Here is an 18426-nt window from a genome sequence, read left to right as displayed (position 1 = left end):
ACCCCACGTATGCATCACCCAAGCCATTTATATTTCTCAAATAAATACTGCAATTTATTGTATTATAGCGTCTGCCGTTCCGTTTCGCACTTACGCCTTTACTTACCAAGGGGGAGATGTGTCAAGCCTTCTAAAAAGTGGAGAAATGGACAAGTGAAGAAGTTGCCCAACCGATCAGCTTCTACCTGTCATTTTATAGACTGTATTTGATAAATGTTAGCTAGAACCTTATTGGTTGCTTTTGGCAACTTCTCCATTTGTCCACTTTACCACTCTATAGAAGGCTTTCTGCAGTTCCCCCAACTGTCAGAATGTTGTCTTCTGTCACCTTCAGCTTGGAACACTACATTCGCGCCTAATCTGCCCCTCTATGTACAGTATGTTCAATCAGCTGCTTTGTCTGACTTAGGGTTCTGCAATACCTTATTATAGTTGGTTAATTGAATCTGTCCCATATATATTACATTATCCTGCCTAGTCATCCTGTGCTCACTATTTACTTTCTTTATACAAATATGTCAATTGCATACTCACCCTAGAAAAAGGCATCAGTGCTGAAACGCGTTGGGACCCACAGACTTTACTACCGACATTGCCACATACATTCTCCTCTCTCCGGCTGGAGAAGGAGACGCTTCCGCACACATCGCGCTCACGTGACCCGGCACGTGACGCGCGAACCAGGAAGTCAGAGGACGGGACGGGAGTTTAGGAGACCGGCATTTACAGACAAGGTGCGCGGCTTCTGAGACACGGAGGACACCCAGAGAGGATACATCGAGGAACACAGGCTTGAGGACGGCTAAGAACTGGTCACCGGCGGCAGGTAGCACCTGCCCCCGGCGGTAAGTTTCATTACACAGTATATGACCACGCCACTCGTTGCCACACACGGAAGGGTCTGACAGGCGGGACGCCGCACTAGTCACACCATAAACTTAACCACAAACCTAACAATAGACACAGCATCAGAGGATACATAGGACCATCCACACCTATGGTAAAGGTGGCCCCTAGGGCATACCTAACATTTACCTGAGCTGTAGCTCCATCAGTATACCAATAGGAGGGTATACTCAGAGAAAGGGTAGTCTGCAAGACACACCTGATAAGTGGTGAACCAACCTGGGACATTCATTATTGACTATGGAATATTAATCCTATTACATCCAAATAAAATCCTATATTTCATTTACATCGAGTGATCATTACCACATCCCCTACAAATAGATACACAGAGAACACATCACTTCACACACCACCATCCACCTCTCCAATCAATCCAATCCCTCGCACACCCTTTAGAGCGCGCTGACCACCACGAAATACTCACATCTAACAGTATAAAACAAACATTTTGTCAGAAGCCATTTTATGTTGCTATTAGACAATCATCCAGATTTTACATAGTCATCGTAATTGTAATTCTTTATTACTTATTTTCAAATCAGCTTAGGCTGAATGGGACAGAACTGTGGAATGCAGTGCTTTGGTGACTGCTCTGGGACATGCTCACTCTGAATTAAACCTAAAACTCCATATATTTTTATTACGTGAAATAAAATGTCATATTTACAAAGCCAATGTATGTACCTATGTTTGTTGCTGTGGGAACCTGATGTTATGCCAAATTTGCTAGGTTATTGCTGGTGAGAAGTGCCGTTTATGGTTGTGGGAGAGCTATTTCACCTTTTAAAAATGTCTTGTATATTTTGCTTTCAGATTTCTGATACATACCATGCCCTAATTGCTGCCTATAAACCCATGAGGCCTTCTCAGAGATGAATACCCCATAATATACGTGCTTTTATAAGACCATAAAGAGTTGAGTTACTGGGATGTTAAGCAGTTACACAATAATTCTTATTTATATAATGTCCTTTTCAGTGGTTAAAGGTGCCATCCCACGAAGTCGGTAAGAAAACATAGTTTGGTGAGGAATTTAAAGGAATAACTGCCCTCCCCCATTTTTTAAATTCTCTTTAGTAAACACACTTGGAAACAAAGGAATGCCTATAATTGTGTACCTCTGCTTATATGGTGAAGATATAGGAAATTCTAACATTTATAGCTGTCACAACACCTCCTAATAAGGATAAAAAAGTCATTCTGTCCACTTCTTTGTCATTGCTTCCAAACAGAGAAAATTTTTATGTGTTTTCTCAGTGAGACTGTTCTACCATGTTACTTACTCTTCATACATGTCCATGTGTGTTACGACTGCAGTACAAGAAAGACTAAGGGCCTGATGCCTGGACATTAACTAGGTTTGTGCAAGTGGTGCTGACAAGCGCAGTGCCCTGGGGAAGGTAGTGTCGCTGTCCATGACATCTACATTTGGCTTGCATGATGCCTGGAATGGCACTGTGCTGCCTGTGGAGCTGCTGCTTAGCTGCCAGGAGCATCCATGAGGCAGTGCTCTTCTTCCTGGTGCCAGTTGCCTCACCCCCTCAGCGTGACATAATGGTGTCACAATTTATGGGAGCAGGGCAGAAAATTGCACTGCTCCGGAGTTGCCTGATGCTGGGTTACAGAAAACAATAATTGCCCACCGATGCTCCTGCATTGCGTGCATTAAAATAAACATGTATTTTCCCCCATACCCAAAGTTGTGTGGATCTTTGAGGTGTATCCTTGATTTAATAGTCATCATCACCACCACCACCATCATCGGCATCATCAGTGTGCACTTGTACCAGCCTAGACATGCAAATCTACAATTCCTCTGCATAGCCTGCAAGTGTGTTGACAATCCCTTACTGATCTTTGCCTATGTGAGAACTCCCCATTACAGCCCAGTTACACTCCCTGCATCCCATATGGTGATGTGACTTTCTGTAAATGCATTGCAATGCATTATGCATTGCGTGTCCTTACATATGCATGGCTTGGGAGAATGTATAGTGTGAAAACATGAAAGATGTCCTCTGCTAACAGACATTTGTTGAACATCAGCCACTAAGTATGCCAATATTTAGAAAAAAATATTTTTAAAACCCAACGCTAGGAGCTAGTGGTAGAAGGATGGCAGAAAAGGAAAAATTTCATACCAGGAGTGCAGGTGATCCAGTGGCACATGCATGGGGGTTCTGAATATCTAGAAATGTGCAATCATAGACTATTTTTCTTCCTGGGATGAAAATCTCCATCTTTACCATTGCATACCCCACAATGGTGAGGATCCAATGATTTCCCCAAAGTTCTACTGAGGTATGTCGGTGCAGGGCAGGTATGCACTCATTTGATTGGCTTCCCTATGCACCTTAACTTAAATCACTCTGCATTTAAAACAGACAGTTCTCAGCATGCCATGCATGGGTCTCAAACGTCTAACCTCATACACCACAGTCAAAATGATACAGCTTGCTAGGGCCTGGTATATACTTAGCAAGTCTGGCAACACTGGTCCCCTGGGACTTAATTGTTGCCACCATGGCAAATTCTTCACCTGCGGCCCCTTTTCTTTTCTACTGTGGGGACTGCCAGTAGTTCTCCTGGTTGCAGTCTCTGGCATTTCTTCCTCCCATCATGGCAACTCTGGTTGCTTTAGCTTTGCTCACAGCAGCTGTTACAAGTGACTGCAGCCCCCATAAGGAGTGACCAATGCACTGTTCAAGTTTTAAAGCAATATATGCGCCAAATGAGATGCCACATTTGGTGCCAGCTTCAAATCTCTACATAGTAAGCATGGTAAGCATTTGTAGGTTTGTTCAGGCTAAACTTGAGAACCGCTGTACAGATTTTGGTGTGGTTTGTACATTCTATAGAGCATTTGTCGAGGAAGATTTAGGTGTATGAAACATTAAAATACATCCAGTGGTTTTTGAGATTAGCCCGAATAAACAGACAGATATCTATCGCTGCCTAGAGACACTATGTAGAGATGGGAGGAGAGACTTGGCCTGTTAAGTTCCTGGATGGACGTGTCTCCCAAAGCTCCCACAGCCTTATTATGTGTTTGAGGAACCACCCTGCTGGTCTTCGAGCTCCCCTGAGTGCTTACTTACTTAGCCCCGCCTGCCGCTACCTTTTGCGGCTGGTCCAGGGGCTGTGACTTGCTGACTTCCACAGCGGCCTCCTTGGGAAGTTAAACCCTCGGGCTCAAGTAGTGGGTGACGTCATCACGGAGATCCCACCACCATCCTCCTCCTGGACACTACTTTCTGTTTGGTGACTGGCTTGACGGAATACTCTCTAGTTAGCTCAGAAGGTTTGTGGGGGCTGAAGGCGCTGAGAGGAGAGGCTTGGGGATGGGATTATATAGTGCAGGGGACCCACAGTCTGACACTAGAGGGCTGATGCTGCAATGGATGCTGGCATGACTACACTCAGCCTGAGGTGGTCAGTCAGCCCCTGTTCATCAATTGATGTAGCCCTGGATCAGACTGCTATAGACTTTTATTAATAGTGAGTTTAGATCAGGAGTTTAGAGGCTGTCAATGCCCTAGACCACTACACATAGGCATGTACATGCACCAAGTTAGGTGCGCCACTATTGGACTTCACCCCTCCACCGACTATTGGCAGGGCCGTCTTTTCCTATGATCTCAATGGGCTCTTGCCCAAGGGCCCCATGAGTATAAGGGCCCTAGAATTATAGCTGAGGGTCCCCTCTTTCCAGGGGTACCAGAATTTTGAAAATCGGCCTTAGGGAACCGGAGATATCCAACTTGAAACAAGTGGTCCCCATCCAAGCCTAATTGCTCTTCCCAGCCAGATATCTTGGGTTTTGTCTGACTTAGAGTTTTTATGAGGGTATAATCCTAAAGCTGTGATTCTCCGCTTTAAGTGGATACTGGCAGCTTGTCTCTACTATGCCCAGAACCAGAGATATCAGCCTTCCAGCAGCTGGTCCCTAAACTTGAGATATCTGCAGTCAAGCAAGCTGCCCTCCCACTGGATAATTATAAATATTAAGCCCACTCCACTATCCACCCCTCCCCTACATATTAAACACCCCCTACCCCTAGTAAGTAGTGTACTGGGGCCCCTTCATTCAGCCCAATGCCCCCTTCTACAGATTTGTCCCATCTGTGCAGTAAAGGGGTAATTAGTAGAAATTACTGCTCCAGGTCCTACATGCTGAGCAGAAGATAGAACACCACCTACGTCCCACGGGACATCAAAGCTGCCGCTGATAGCACCCCCACCCCTACTTCTGAAGGATGGGTAGGGGGCCCAGTGCATTGCTGTGCCCAAGGGCCTACACTACTGTTAAGACGGCCCTGACTATTGGACTACCTCCTCCAGCCCTTGCTCTGGTACATAGACTATTCATAGACATAGACATAGACTATTCATATGGGTCACCCAGATGAGTAGTCTATGTACTGGAGGGGGGAGTAAGAAGTCCATAATGTGGTGGAGGGGAAAGTCCCATAGCAGCACACCTGACTTAGCTCCTGTGCATGACTAAGCCCTGTTATTTCAGAAATTTTATAAGACCTTGATTAAAAAAGGCTATAACTGTAAATTGCTAGCATTCAAAGCCATGGTGGGTTGCTAGAACTATATGTAAGGAAATCTCTGAGCACAATTGAGGTACCGGAGTAATAAACTTCTGTACTCCAGCATCTGGTTTATTAGGGCTCTCAGTGTGACTACCAGTGTTCCCATCTAATTCAGTCTGATGATTCTCCTTGCCTGCTCCTTTGGTCCTAGTAACTTCCTGATTCTGACCTTTGCTATTCTCCTGATCTGACTCTGCTCATCATCGGATTTCGGCCAGACCCGTTTCTGCCAACTACACTCCAGTATGCCCAGTCTCACTGTCTGTCCTCATTTCCTTCGTACAAACCACCCCATACATTGAAACCCAGTCAGTGGGCTGTGACCTGTGTATTGCGCACAGTGAAGCCCAAACTTTCTTGCGGTGGTCTCTGGTGAAGGTCACTGATATGTTAGACTTTGCATCTTGGTTCTGGGTCTATACCAACTCCAAGTGTACACATCATTCCCTCAAGAGTTTTGTCAGTATACTCCTGGCTAACATTGATGATTCCACAAAGGCACTCCTGGAACCCCTGCATAACAGAGTAGAGAGAGACAAGAGCATGACCAGGGACAGATCATGCAGTATTTGCAGGCCCTTGGCTAGCGGGTTGACACTAATCAGCCTCTTCAGGATCAGCCTGCGCCACCACCTCTAGCTCCTATTCAAGCTGCAGAAGTCTAATTTCAGCTGCGGATACCTAACCTGGTGAAGTTTGACCCCAAAAATTGTTGTTTTTTTTTGAGCCAGTATTCAATTTTATTTAAAATACAGACTGCCAGCTTTCCTACAGAAAGAATGAAAATGGCTTATATCGTATACTTGTCGTGGAAAGGCATTGGCCTCCCCTCTATGTGAAAGAAATGATTCTCTGGTGCAGAATACATTTCTCAGATACTTTTAAAAAGGTTTTTGACAAGCCCAGGCAAGTGACAATTGTCCCAAGCATTTGGGAAATGAGAAAGCCTAACTGATCAAGCTGTGGTCAAATTAGGTTTAGTTCAATACACCATGAAAGCGGATGTCTCATCACAATTTTCAATTGAAGTATCCTTATTGATGGATAAGCCTTCAGAGTCACTTATGACCTTCTTGGATCGCAGGCAAACAGTCATTTATTACTGCCAAGTGTGTTGAAAAATTTGGAATTCCTACAGACTGCAGCTTTAATCCACCCTGTTGTGCACAAAAGTGCACCCTTGAGTGGACATTGGTCACACCATTGGACCTCTGAAGCACATTTGGAAACCAAGGAAGGGTTGCTCAGAATGTCAGTTGATATCTGAATACTGGTGTAAGAGGAACTGTGTCTTCTGACAAAGTCCCGGACACCGGCATGCCCCAACACACCTGACTTGAGCCACTTCCTCTGTCACCACCCAGGAATGCAGTTCCAATCTGTGTCTGCTGGCAGTGACCATCAGAACGCATGCGGAGAAGTACAACATTGGATGTTATGGTCAACCTCTCCACCATGAGGCCCGGTTGCCCAAAAACCTCTCCTCTTGACAAGCTGCTGCACATGCCCAGTGGTAACAGCTTCTTCTACCAAGTTTTCTGTGTGTGTGGATCTGAGTCCTCAATCAGTGTACTTGATAAGAGAGTAGCTACCATGATGAAGAGACAGGAGCCTTACCATGAAGTGGGAGAATGTGTGCTTAGAAAGTGCAGTTCTAACTCTATCATGTTTGTGTATTTATTTATTTATTTTGGTATGCTTAACCTTTTTGTGTCCACTTATTTATATTATTTAAATATGTTTGATACAGCCTATACTTTAGACCATCTATTGTGTTAAATATTAATACGGTATTCCATACAGTATCCAGTGTATAAAAAGACAAATGTTTACTTTACGTTAATGTCCAGGGCCATTGCTAGGTTCTTCTGCCGCTCCCCCAGACTCCAGCATTTGCTCCAATGTTCCGCAGAGCAGAAGATAGTGGACTGCATTTGGAAACACCCCCCTTCCACCAGAACTCCTGTGTTTGCCACTGAGATTGTAAAGTGTACATTTAAATCTATTATGTTGATTTCGGAACTGCATATGATGAGAATTAGGTGTCTAGATTAGTAATTAACTTTTTGCACCTGATTGGGCTTGTAAAGGATGGACAGCAGGGTCTGATGTACACAGTGATAAAGGGGCTAATTCAGACCTGATCACTAGCAGGCGTTTTTTGCACTGCTGCGATTGGATACTCCTACGGGGAAGTGTATTTTCGCTATGCAAGTGTGTGATTGCATGTGTAGCAGAGCTTTACAAACAGATCTTGTGCAGTGTCTGCGCAGCCCAGGACTTACTCAGCCGATGCGATCACATCAGCCTGTCTGGGACCGGAAATTACATCAGGAATCCTCCCTGCAAATGCTTGGACACGCCTACGTTTTTCCAACCGCGTGCTGAAAATGGTCAGTTGCCACCTATAAACGCCTTCTTCCTGTCAATCTCCTTGAGATCGCCTGTGCGAACGGATCCATCGCACAAACCCATTGCTGAATGGCGATCCACTTTGTACCAGAGCAACATGCATGCGCATTGTGGTGCATACGCATGCGCAGTTTGGACCTGATTGACCACTGTACGAAAAGGCATAGCAGCGATCAGGTCTGAATTACCCAAGTGTTTTGCCAGTCCCCACAAGTTGAGTATTTACTTTTTCACAGTAACGTCATGAAATATTGTATCCTTTTTAACATAGCACCCAATTAAATATTTACTTATAAAACACATCATGCCAGGGAAGTCGGCATTTCAATGGCTGTCGGGATTTCGTCATCAGGATTTCGACCGCTGGGATCCCGACAGTCGGGAATATAACTGCATACCATTCCTAGACATTCTGCTAAGTGAGGCAGCAAATAAAACGGTGTCCATCTCATTCATTGTAGGAAAACATCTACAAAATAAATTTTATTACTATTGACGGATGCTGACAACTGACACAATGAATTGTGAGCACTCTGAAAGACACGTTTTGTAACTTTTATGAATTCTTAGGTCAGCAACCTAAATACCACTTTTTTTTTTTTTTTTTACACATTTGTATCAAGAAAATCGTTTTTTTGCAGCTCACAGACTTGATTCCTCTAGAGGCACTCCTTTACCCTGTCACATCAAGCATTTACTCCTCATTTAATATATGCAGTGTTTCAGCATGTGCCCTGGGCCACCACCGCCATCCTTATCACATGTGACTTCATGATGGCACAGAAGAAAGGACCAGGAGTAGGATGCTGGGCACCAGGCCTATCCTAAGGATGCACCTGGCATCTCTCACAGCTGCAGGTTGCTATGCCAGCAACCCCATAAGTCAGAAACAGGTGCCAACTGGCAAAAAAATGGGTACGCAGTTTGGCCTTGTGCACTGGGCAGCAGCACCAGGTGCACACTACTAGTTATGGACCTGACTGTATGCATATACGGTGGTTCTTTTTCGGTGCAGCAAATAAAACCTTCCTATAGCACACTGTGCTTACTTTGCCTATGGAGACTCATAGTGAAAACCTTTTTTGCAGTTTAAAAGGTTTAAGACAAATTCACTATTTTTTTTAATATACAGTATGTCCTTAAAGTGTTAAAAATTCAAGAAATAAGAGGAAACTAGACTATGCCATTAAGATCTGCCAAGATACACAATGAGAACCAGTTAGTTAATATCATGTATTACCCTCCTATTACGCTTATGCAGAAGTTATAACATTCGCCTCCATGGAATAAATATTTTCTCCCATTCTACTTCCTTCACTGTTTAATGCACCTTTTTATGTACTTTGTTGAAACTAAAAAATGTATACACCATTTTACAAGCCTTTCCCTGCTCAATCTCTAATGTGTTTATATGTCTCTTGTGATGTCATATTAAATGTTGTAACAAAGTTCAGTGAACCTATATTTTTCAAATAAGCATGTCTGAAAAGTACAGCTACAGATGACAGTTACAACTGAAATAAAGTAGTCCCAGAACTAAGTTATAATTAAGTAAGTAAAATCTGTATAACAGAATCAAGTGTTTTCTGTATTCTGCCTTTTCCAGCATAAAACTCTCAGAACATTAGTACATTATTTAAGAATACTTGATACTTTTCAGAGGGCTCCAAGGACAATTATTTCCTGTGATTAATGGCATGTTTCATTTTACTTGGCTAATTTACTCACCATGTCACACTTGTTTAACACCACCCGGAAACCCACTGCTAAATGTATTGAGTGGTAGGAGAGAGAGGGACATGGGGAAAAGATGACACCAGTGGGAAGTACTGCAAGACACAGATGGCTAAGAAAGTATGAGTTCGGGAAAAAAGCAAAATAATAAAGCATGACCTATTGTGTGCTGGGTAATATCTCTGTTTCAGCACAGTAGTCTTTTCAAACACTGGATACAAAAATATCTTGTCTTAACGACAATAGCTGCAGATTAAGTGTAAAACACAAGTACTGTAAATAACATTTCCTGCTATTTTTAAGCAGATGTTTATTGTCATCAGGTTTTATAAGAATGGACACTATGGGGGATATCCAATTACCTACGATACATTACCACGGGTAATGATATCGCCTGGGGCTATCCTATTAGCCCCGATAAACTGGCACGAGTTGCAGCTTATTGGAGTTTTCGTTATTGCACCTGGTGCCGGCTCATGACAGCTCCCGGTGGAGCGCTGACCTTCGGCTCCCCGTTCACATGACCGCTCCCCCGTCATGTGACCACTGCCGGGGAAAAGGGGGGCTGCGACGCTGCTCTGACTTCCCCATCCGGGGATCTCAGTGCTGAGTGCTGACTCCCTGGCCACGGTGGCCTCACTTCAGTCCCAGCCTGCTGCTGCTTTGGTGGGTATGGGACACTGACGGGTTGCCGTTGCTTCTCTGATATTTTGTTTCACTTGCCTCCAGCAGGCAAAACCAAATCCCCAGAAACAGACCCGTTTTCAAGCAAAAATGGGGCTGTTTCTCATGAAAACACACAGACTTCACTGAACCTGTTTGTTTTCTGGAGGAAAGCTGTTTTTTTTACGGACAATCCTAAAAAAAAATTGGTGAAACATCAGTGTTTTATCTCCTGTAATAGGATACCGCAGATTGAGTTGATGAACATAAGTGTTAATGTGGATTGACATGGTGTCCGTCCAGTGTCAGTTTCAGATCTAAGCTGAAGTAAAAAGTTTATTGATGCTTACAGTGACAATTGTGTCAGTTGTCAGCATCCGTCAATAGTAATAAAATTTATTTTGTATTGTCCTAAAGTGGACATAATACTCTGTGGTTTGCAGGTCATCATTTTAAAGGCAGAGAGCAGTATTTGCAGAAAAGCATAACTCTCCTAACATGATAATGCTAATGAGCTGTATACTAGTTTATTTACTATAATATATTCACTTTATCTATAATGTTGTAAAAAAAAGTTTTGTTTACCCAAATCAATACGCCAGTAATTTCCATTCTGCTAATACAATAACAAAGAAAAAAAAGGCTACATTGTACATGTTTTTCATAAAACCTTTTTTAGACTAGATAGTGCATTATTTTTAACAGAATCGACTATTATGTACATAGCCAATGTGCAGAATGGGTCTTAAAAAGTCGCTTACAGCCCCCTGTCAGCCACAGCTCATTAGGGGGTTGGAGTGGGGACAACATGCAGCACTGTTCTTCAAAGCGGGGCATGTCACCCAAGTTTTGAAGGTGCAACAAGTCTAGACACTGCGCCATCGGATTCAAATTTCCAGGACCTGGGTGCCTGTGTAAGCTTCAGCTTACGCATGCTGGCAAGTGCCTAAAACCATCAGGAATTGCTACCATGGTTGGGATGGTAATCCATACTGAACCCTCTGAGGCTGTGTCCTCAGATGCAGCACTCGAATCCTTGCTAATACAAACAGAAGGTGACTATCACCTACATGTTACTCCTGGTGCATTACAATTTAAATGACATGGAATTGCACAGCTGCAACGCATTTTCATTAACCTCTGGTGACATAAGTCTTCACACATCCTTGTGCAATCCTTCCAGCTGCTGTGCCTCTTTGCAACCAATGTGCAATCCTCAGCTTCATAAGTGTTTGCTACCAATGTGCTCTCCTTAGCTCCTGTTATTATTTTTACAAGTTTAAAATATTTTTCTCCTGTAAACCTTTGCAACAAGTGTGACACTTTCAAATCCTTGTACAATCATTTGCTGTTGATTCTTTGTAACCAGTCTTTAAGTCTTAGTTCTTGTAACTTTGTTACCTTTGTGCAACCCTATGTTTCCTCTCCATTCTAAAGGGTTCTCAAATATTGTCTATACCTGCCTGTCACCAGCTTAATAAGCATTTTTATATGTTCATCAACCTAATAACATAAATACATTTCTTCAACAGAAAGCATAGATCTTGATGTTTAGCATTTCTCCTTGGTTTCTTTTCTTCTGAGGCTACCAAGGCAATCATAGTTACATGAAATATGGTGTAATTAGCAAAAAGGTTTTGGAACAACCTTTGAGCTCTATCTGCACTGTTATATCTCCTACTCACCCCTTTTTCATTACATGATAAACTGTGTTAGAGTGTTCATATAGCAGAATCACGGTGTCTGGCAGACATACAGTATGTGTTTTCCCTCCAGAGAGATTTTGAAAGGTTATAATGATTTGTAGGAGGATAGTTAATATGTAATATACAGTATATGCATGTTTAATAGATACTTAAAGTGCTATTTGAAAAAAAACAACCCTGTTTAAAATGTACCAATTTTCAAGCTGCTTATAATGTCATCCTCACCATAGTGCCAATATGACTGTATGTCTACATTGTGATATCTGTGTTGCACACTGTATACAAATATATTGCAAATGTTACAACGTTGTCCATTATGTGAGATCAGTATGCATTTAGCTCTAATTTCTCTTTAAAAACAATTGAATGCATTTTACATATTCCATGATTTCACGTGACAAGTCCCTAGGAGGGAGATGTGGTCACACACTGGAACATTCCATCTGTTTCAAAGGACTCATAGGACAACTGACGCCTTTTGGCTTGTCCCACAATTAAAAGTAATGTTACTCCATTTGCACTGTAATTTAGATACCATGAAGCTTTTAGAGCAGGATTCAGGTGGAGATAGAAAGTCACAGTTGTATTTATAGGGCAATAGGGAGAAACTATTGGAGGAGTATGAAGAAGTGGTGCCAGGAATGGAAGTCACAGCTGGCCCAGATTGGCTCATTTAGGCATCCTTATGAAAATCACATACAGAAATCAAGATTTGGCAGGAAATAGTTCTCTGGGATAATATTAATAGGCTTCCAAGTGTTGTGAACCATTGTTTTTTAATGAATCAAATCAAACCTGCTGAATCACCAGATAGTGAAAGGCTACTAGTTTGGATTGTTAGAAAAAAGTCTTACGGTCTGATAATTTTGCAAGATTGTTCTCTGTTGTCACTATGTTGTGTTGTAAAAGGAGGTTTTTAGTGTTCATTAACAAGATATGAGCTGGGGTTTAGAAACACACAGGCAGAGATACAGATAAGAGAATTAGCAGCATGATTAGCAATTAGTGCTTGGGTGAAGGTATTTAAGTGTTTTGCACTGTGGCATACTTGCCTACTTCGGGAAGCTAGTTTCAGGCAGATTTTGGTAGGTAGTATAATGTAAGCGGCGCACCATTAAGGGGGAGTGTCATGCCTTGCCCAAAGGGTGTGTCTACCTCCACCTGTAGGGTGTCTGGCAGTGTAATTTCCATCTGATCCCCCACTCTACATGTCTTTGCCCCCATAGCAATGTCACCCCCAAACCCCCAACAGTGATATCAGTCACCAGAGTCCCCACTCTCCATATCTCTGCCCCAAATCTCCCTCATTCAGCTGTTACCTTGTTGCTGTCAGTATATGGTGACTTGTGCAGGTCCGGCAGCTGCTGCACTGTACTGGCTCTGTGTCTGGAACTGGTATGTCTCCATCAGTTCAACCTGAAGCAGGAAGTGAAACATTTCCTGTCTAGGCTGAGGGCAGGCTGAGCAGAGCATGGAGGTTGTGTAGTGTGGGGCTGCCTCAGCCTTGGTCCTAGCTGACTCTCATAGGATTCCCGACGGAGCATTGGGGAATCTGGGGTTTTCTGGGGACTTTGTGGAGGAAGAGAGACTTTCATAAGCTGAGAGTCTCTAACAGGAGGATAAGGGAGGGTAGGCAAGTATGCACTAAGGGTGTGGCTGTGACTGATGTCAATTAATGGCTGGTGTCTAGCTAGCGGGTCTATGTCTAGCAAGAGACAGGGTCATAGAAATGTCTGGATGTTTGCTGTTTGGAGCTGAATGAGCATGCTGCCTATTTTGCCATCCTAGTGAATAAACAGTGGACATGGTTCAGCTCAGTGTGAGGAGTGGCCATCTCGGACTACCTTTATCACATTTGGAAATAAAATAAGAAAACTGCTGTATAGGTAGCAAAAACTGATGTATTTTTCCAGCTTTGGCCAAAATAAATATTTAAGATAAGAAAATTAAATATAGTGGCCAATGCACTTTCTGGCACCAGGAACCAAAATCTCTAGTTACTGAACTGCTTACAGATAAATGCTACAGCATTTTCTTTTCTAAATAAAGTGTGTTGTAATACTAATTTAAATAACATTATCTAAGTATTTACTACCTACCTACTTACTTACAGATGCATTATGAGTGTATTTACAGCCACAGTATAAGTTTGTACAAATCTTGCATATCTTATCAATGACAAATTAATTCTTAAACACAGCTTGATATGTATGGGTGTGGTACACATTACCAGGATTGGGATGCCGGTGGTCACATGAGTCACATTGGCATCCCGATAATAAGAATGCCGACATGGGCGGCATAATTATTTTACCCCTCCCCTGTCCCCTACTCTAACTCTAGCCTTCTTGGGGTGATGGCTAGGGCTAAGATTCGGGGTGGTGGTGGCTAGTGCTAACCCCTCACTAGTGCCTAACCCTAACCCCTCCCCCTGGGCCCTAGACCATGGTACTTACCTTTGGGATGTCAACTGTTGGTGTCTTGGCACCGTTCTCCTGAGTGGTGTCAGGATTCCGGAATAGATCACATGACTAAGGGGGTGGAGGCTAGGGCTAAGACTCAGGGGGTGGTGGCTATGGCTAAACCCCACCCCCATTGCTAGCCTTAACCCCCCCTAGGCCTTACAATGACCCTGATACTTACCTTTGGGATGTCAACAATCAGTGTTCCGGTGACGAGATTCAGAGTGATGTTGGGATTCCGGCATCAGTCACATGACCACCGGCATTCCGACTGCCGGGATGCTGACTGCATCCCATATGTACATTACAAACAAATTGCAATTAAATATTTAATTCAATAAAATAAAACCAGTTAATTCATAATAGCATAAACATTCATTGTAATCACTATGGAAATGATCTTTTTCATTTTAAATCTAATTCTTATAAAAAGAAGAACAAAAGAAAAGATATGTTACCTAGCTATGAAAGCATTCATATTGTTATTTCTATTTAGGGTTCAATGCAAGCTAGCAGCGGTACTCAGAGACTTTGTTTCAAGGGGGTTATTCAGTACGAATCTCAAATTCTGCTAAAAAGAAATTAAATGAGGCGTGGGTTTACTCTCTGCAGGTAATTGAATGCTCTGCCATATTCAGTTAGCTGTGGAACCCCCTTGTCCTAAGCCCTAGATGATGGATTTTCCTTGTAGCTTCAGGAGCTGTGAGGAAAAATCCTGTTACTATACAGCGAGCAGGGAAAACCATAGATTCTACCACTATGGGACAGCAGACTTTAAGTCATGGTTTATCGTGCAGGGAAAATTACACATAATTGAATAGATCTGGGTGTGATAAGAAACAAAAAATAAGGTTTGTTGGCGCTGGGCAGAACTGTGTAAATGTGAATTGGAATCAGCAGCCACCTGGTAAGGAGGTAGCCAGCCTCCTCAGCAATTAGCAATAGAAAACAAACAAATACCAGGTCGGCGCTTGAAAATCCAATAATACTGCCAAATATAATAAAACAATTTATTTAGCTAGCAAAAAAATATATAAAACACAAAAAGAAACATAGAAAAATAAAAACTAATAATGGACCACAATAATATATAACACATAAAACTTGGGTGTAATTACACCTCAGATAATAGCATATATATGCCTATAATAAAAACATATAGGAGTGGGTCACCGGTTTTCACCTATATAGCTTTCAATATACTGGATTCTAAGTTGTTCAGTCTCTCACAGTTCAGAAAGAATATGTCCTCCGGCTAATAAATTCAGCCTCTGTAACCATATATGTAAAGTATAATTTTCCACGTGATGGATATGATATGAAAGAACCGTACGGTTTCAATTACTCACTGAATCGCTGTCCTTGCTTTCCTATGCACGGTGGGTAATGCAAAGCCGCTCTCTATCACCCTTTGCACGGGTGAGACATCCGTCGGCGGCGCCCGCAGGGATGGATGTTTTCTTTAACACAGCACAGAGTTGGTAAGCTAAACTGCCGTGTATTATCCCTGATTGGAAATAGCCATGCTCAGCAAGACAGGCTGATGGTGTGAAAAATTGTGAAGAAATGAAGAGTCCGGTCTCTTCACAACTTCTCTTCCTATATGTTTTTATTATAGGCATATATATGCTATTATCTGAGGTGTAATTACACCCAAGTTTTATGTGTTATATATTATTGTGGTCCATTATTAGTTTTTATTTTTCTATGTTTCTTTTTGTGTTTTATATATTTTTTTGCTAGCTAAATAAATTGTTTTATTATATTTGGCAGTATTATTGGATTTTCAAGCGCCGACCTGGTATTTGTTTGTTTTCTAGATCTGGGTGTGATACCTGGAACTTATCCCCATGTGGCAAATACCACACCTACTTGAATTCCCCCTATATTTTAGAAACAGCTCATAGTTAGCAAGTTAGGTGAGGCCTGATAACTTACAATAGAACAGATCTGAAATCCTTGAAATATTGACCACAGAATAGATGCCTTCAGTCAATAAATGACCTCCACCATAAGACCAGTATGAGGCGCTGTGTTTAAATTGAAAAAGTACCTTGAAGATGTTTTCTATGCTTTCAGGTTCTACCAGGTGATAAGTTATAGCATCTTATTTTAGCCGGGCAGGAGGACGCAAAGGAAGCGGAGCTGAGGACTTTACGCAAAGCTGCAGCGAAACTTGAGCATCGCCCTGATGAAGACTTTTAAATTCAACCTTTGAGATGCGGAAGGCAAGCTTTGCTGTTCCAAAGAAAGAGACTCCACCAGTGATGAAGTTACATGTTTTCATTTCAATGTACGTCACATTCCACTCCAGAAACCATGGTTTGAAGGTGACCAAAAGACTGTCTTTTGCAGAACTGTATGTTTTCAATGCTTTCATTTGGAAATCTTTTTTTATCTCTTATTTAAAAGTGTGTATATTGACTATGTTTGTAATGCTCACAGAAGTTAACTTTTTTTGATGTGTTAATGCCTTATTGTTCTTGATATCAACTAGATTATGATTTTTTTTATGAATTAAAATGATATTTTCTCTAAAATTGATTATTGTGCATGAATTATGACTAAGTTATATGTTTTCCATTTGACAGCTTGATCTATAAGCACTAATTATATTGGTTCAAAACAATAATACACTGACTTGGTCCTTCAACTGTTATTGGAGTACTGACAGCACTGTAAAGGTGTCCATACACTAGACGACCTGTTAGGGATGATTTATCTTTAACGATTTCCCTTGAACTTCCCCGGCAGTCCTGGGTCAAAGATATAGTACAATGCACATAAGATATATCTTTAAGATATATCTTAAGGCTACATCCAGGAGCATGCTGTCATTGACTATAGCCTCAGATCTTCTCTGCAGCAGGGAAGATCAGAAGCACCGACCAACGACCAGCGGGGCCATGCATCGATCGTTACCGTTCACAGATACTGAACGATCTGCACTATTATGAACAATTTGTAGGTCCGATCCAACAAAAATGGCCAAATTGTTCATAATATCGTCTAGTGTATGGGCACCTTTACTCTGGTAATGGCTGCCAGCTGCTGTGAAGTTTCATGTCCCAGCGGGATCCGGTCTTTAGCTCGACAGTAAGTAGGTCGACAATGTTTTGGTCGACCACTATTGAGCGACAGTAAATAGGTCAACAGGGTTTCTAGGTCGACAGGGTCTTTAGGTCGACATGTTCTAGGTCGACAGGTCAAAAGGTCGACATGAGTTTTTCAAATTTGTATTCTTATTTTGAACTTTTTCATACTTTACGATCCACGTGGACTACATTTTTGAATGGTAACCTGTGCCGAGCGCACATGAAGCATGGCGAGCGAAGCGAACCATGCGACGGTGCACGGTGCACTAATTGGGGTTCCCGGTCACTTTATGGAGAAAACGACACCAAACAAACATCAAAAACTCATGTCGACCTTTTGACCTGTTGACCTAGACCATGTCGACCTAAAATCTAACTCTCTCTGCACATGTTACATCTGCCCCCCCTGCAGTGCACATGGTTTTACCCAACTGCTAACAAATTTGCTGCTACGATCAACTCAGAATTAGGCCCTATGGTGGTCATTCCGAGTTGTTCGCTCGCTAGCTGCTTTTAGCAGCATTGCGAACGCTAGGCCGCCGCCCTCTGGGAGTGTATCTTAGCTTAGCAGAATAGCGAACGAAAGATTAGCAGAACTGCTACTAAATAATTTGCTGCAGTTTCTGAGTAGCTCCAGACCTACTCCTAGACTGCGATCACCTCAGTCTGTTTAGTTCCTGCTTTGACGTCACAAACACGCCCTGCTTTCGGCCAGCCACTCCCCCTTTTTCTCCAGCCACTCCTGCGTTTTTATCTGGCACGCCTGCGTTTTTTTGCACACTCCCTGAAAATGGTCAGTTTCCGCCCAGAAACATCCACTTCCTGTCAATCACACTACGATCAC

The 18426-nt window shown here is 42.5% G+C and overlaps 1 protein-coding gene across 4 annotated transcripts in view; it reads left to right on the top strand.

The window, feature by feature from the left end:
• The window catches only part of CRLF1 (cytokine receptor like factor 1), a 129151-nt gene extending 112124 nt beyond the window's left edge, over positions 1-17027 (top strand). For 2 of the 4 annotated variants that reach the window (XM_063928873.1, XM_063928947.1), the window contains exon 8: positions 16604-17027. In XM_063928873.1, coding sequence (XP_063784943.1) covers positions 16604-16692 — 89 coding nt within the window. In that variant the 3' untranslated portion in view covers positions 16693-17027. Of the gene's footprint in view, positions 1-16566 lie in introns of all 4 variants that reach the window. The other 2 variants (XM_063929101.1, XM_063929029.1) reach the window with 1 other exon arrangement.
• The last annotated feature ends 1399 nt before the right edge of the window (positions 17028-18426 follow it).

This window comes from Pseudophryne corroboree, chromosome 1 (assembly GCF_028390025.1).
Source record: "Pseudophryne corroboree isolate aPseCor3 chromosome 1, aPseCor3.hap2, whole genome shotgun sequence".
In the NCBI taxonomy this organism is placed as follows: domain Eukaryota; kingdom Metazoa; phylum Chordata; class Amphibia; order Anura; family Myobatrachidae; genus Pseudophryne; species Pseudophryne corroboree.
This window is presented reverse-complemented; position numbering and strand designations above follow the sequence as displayed.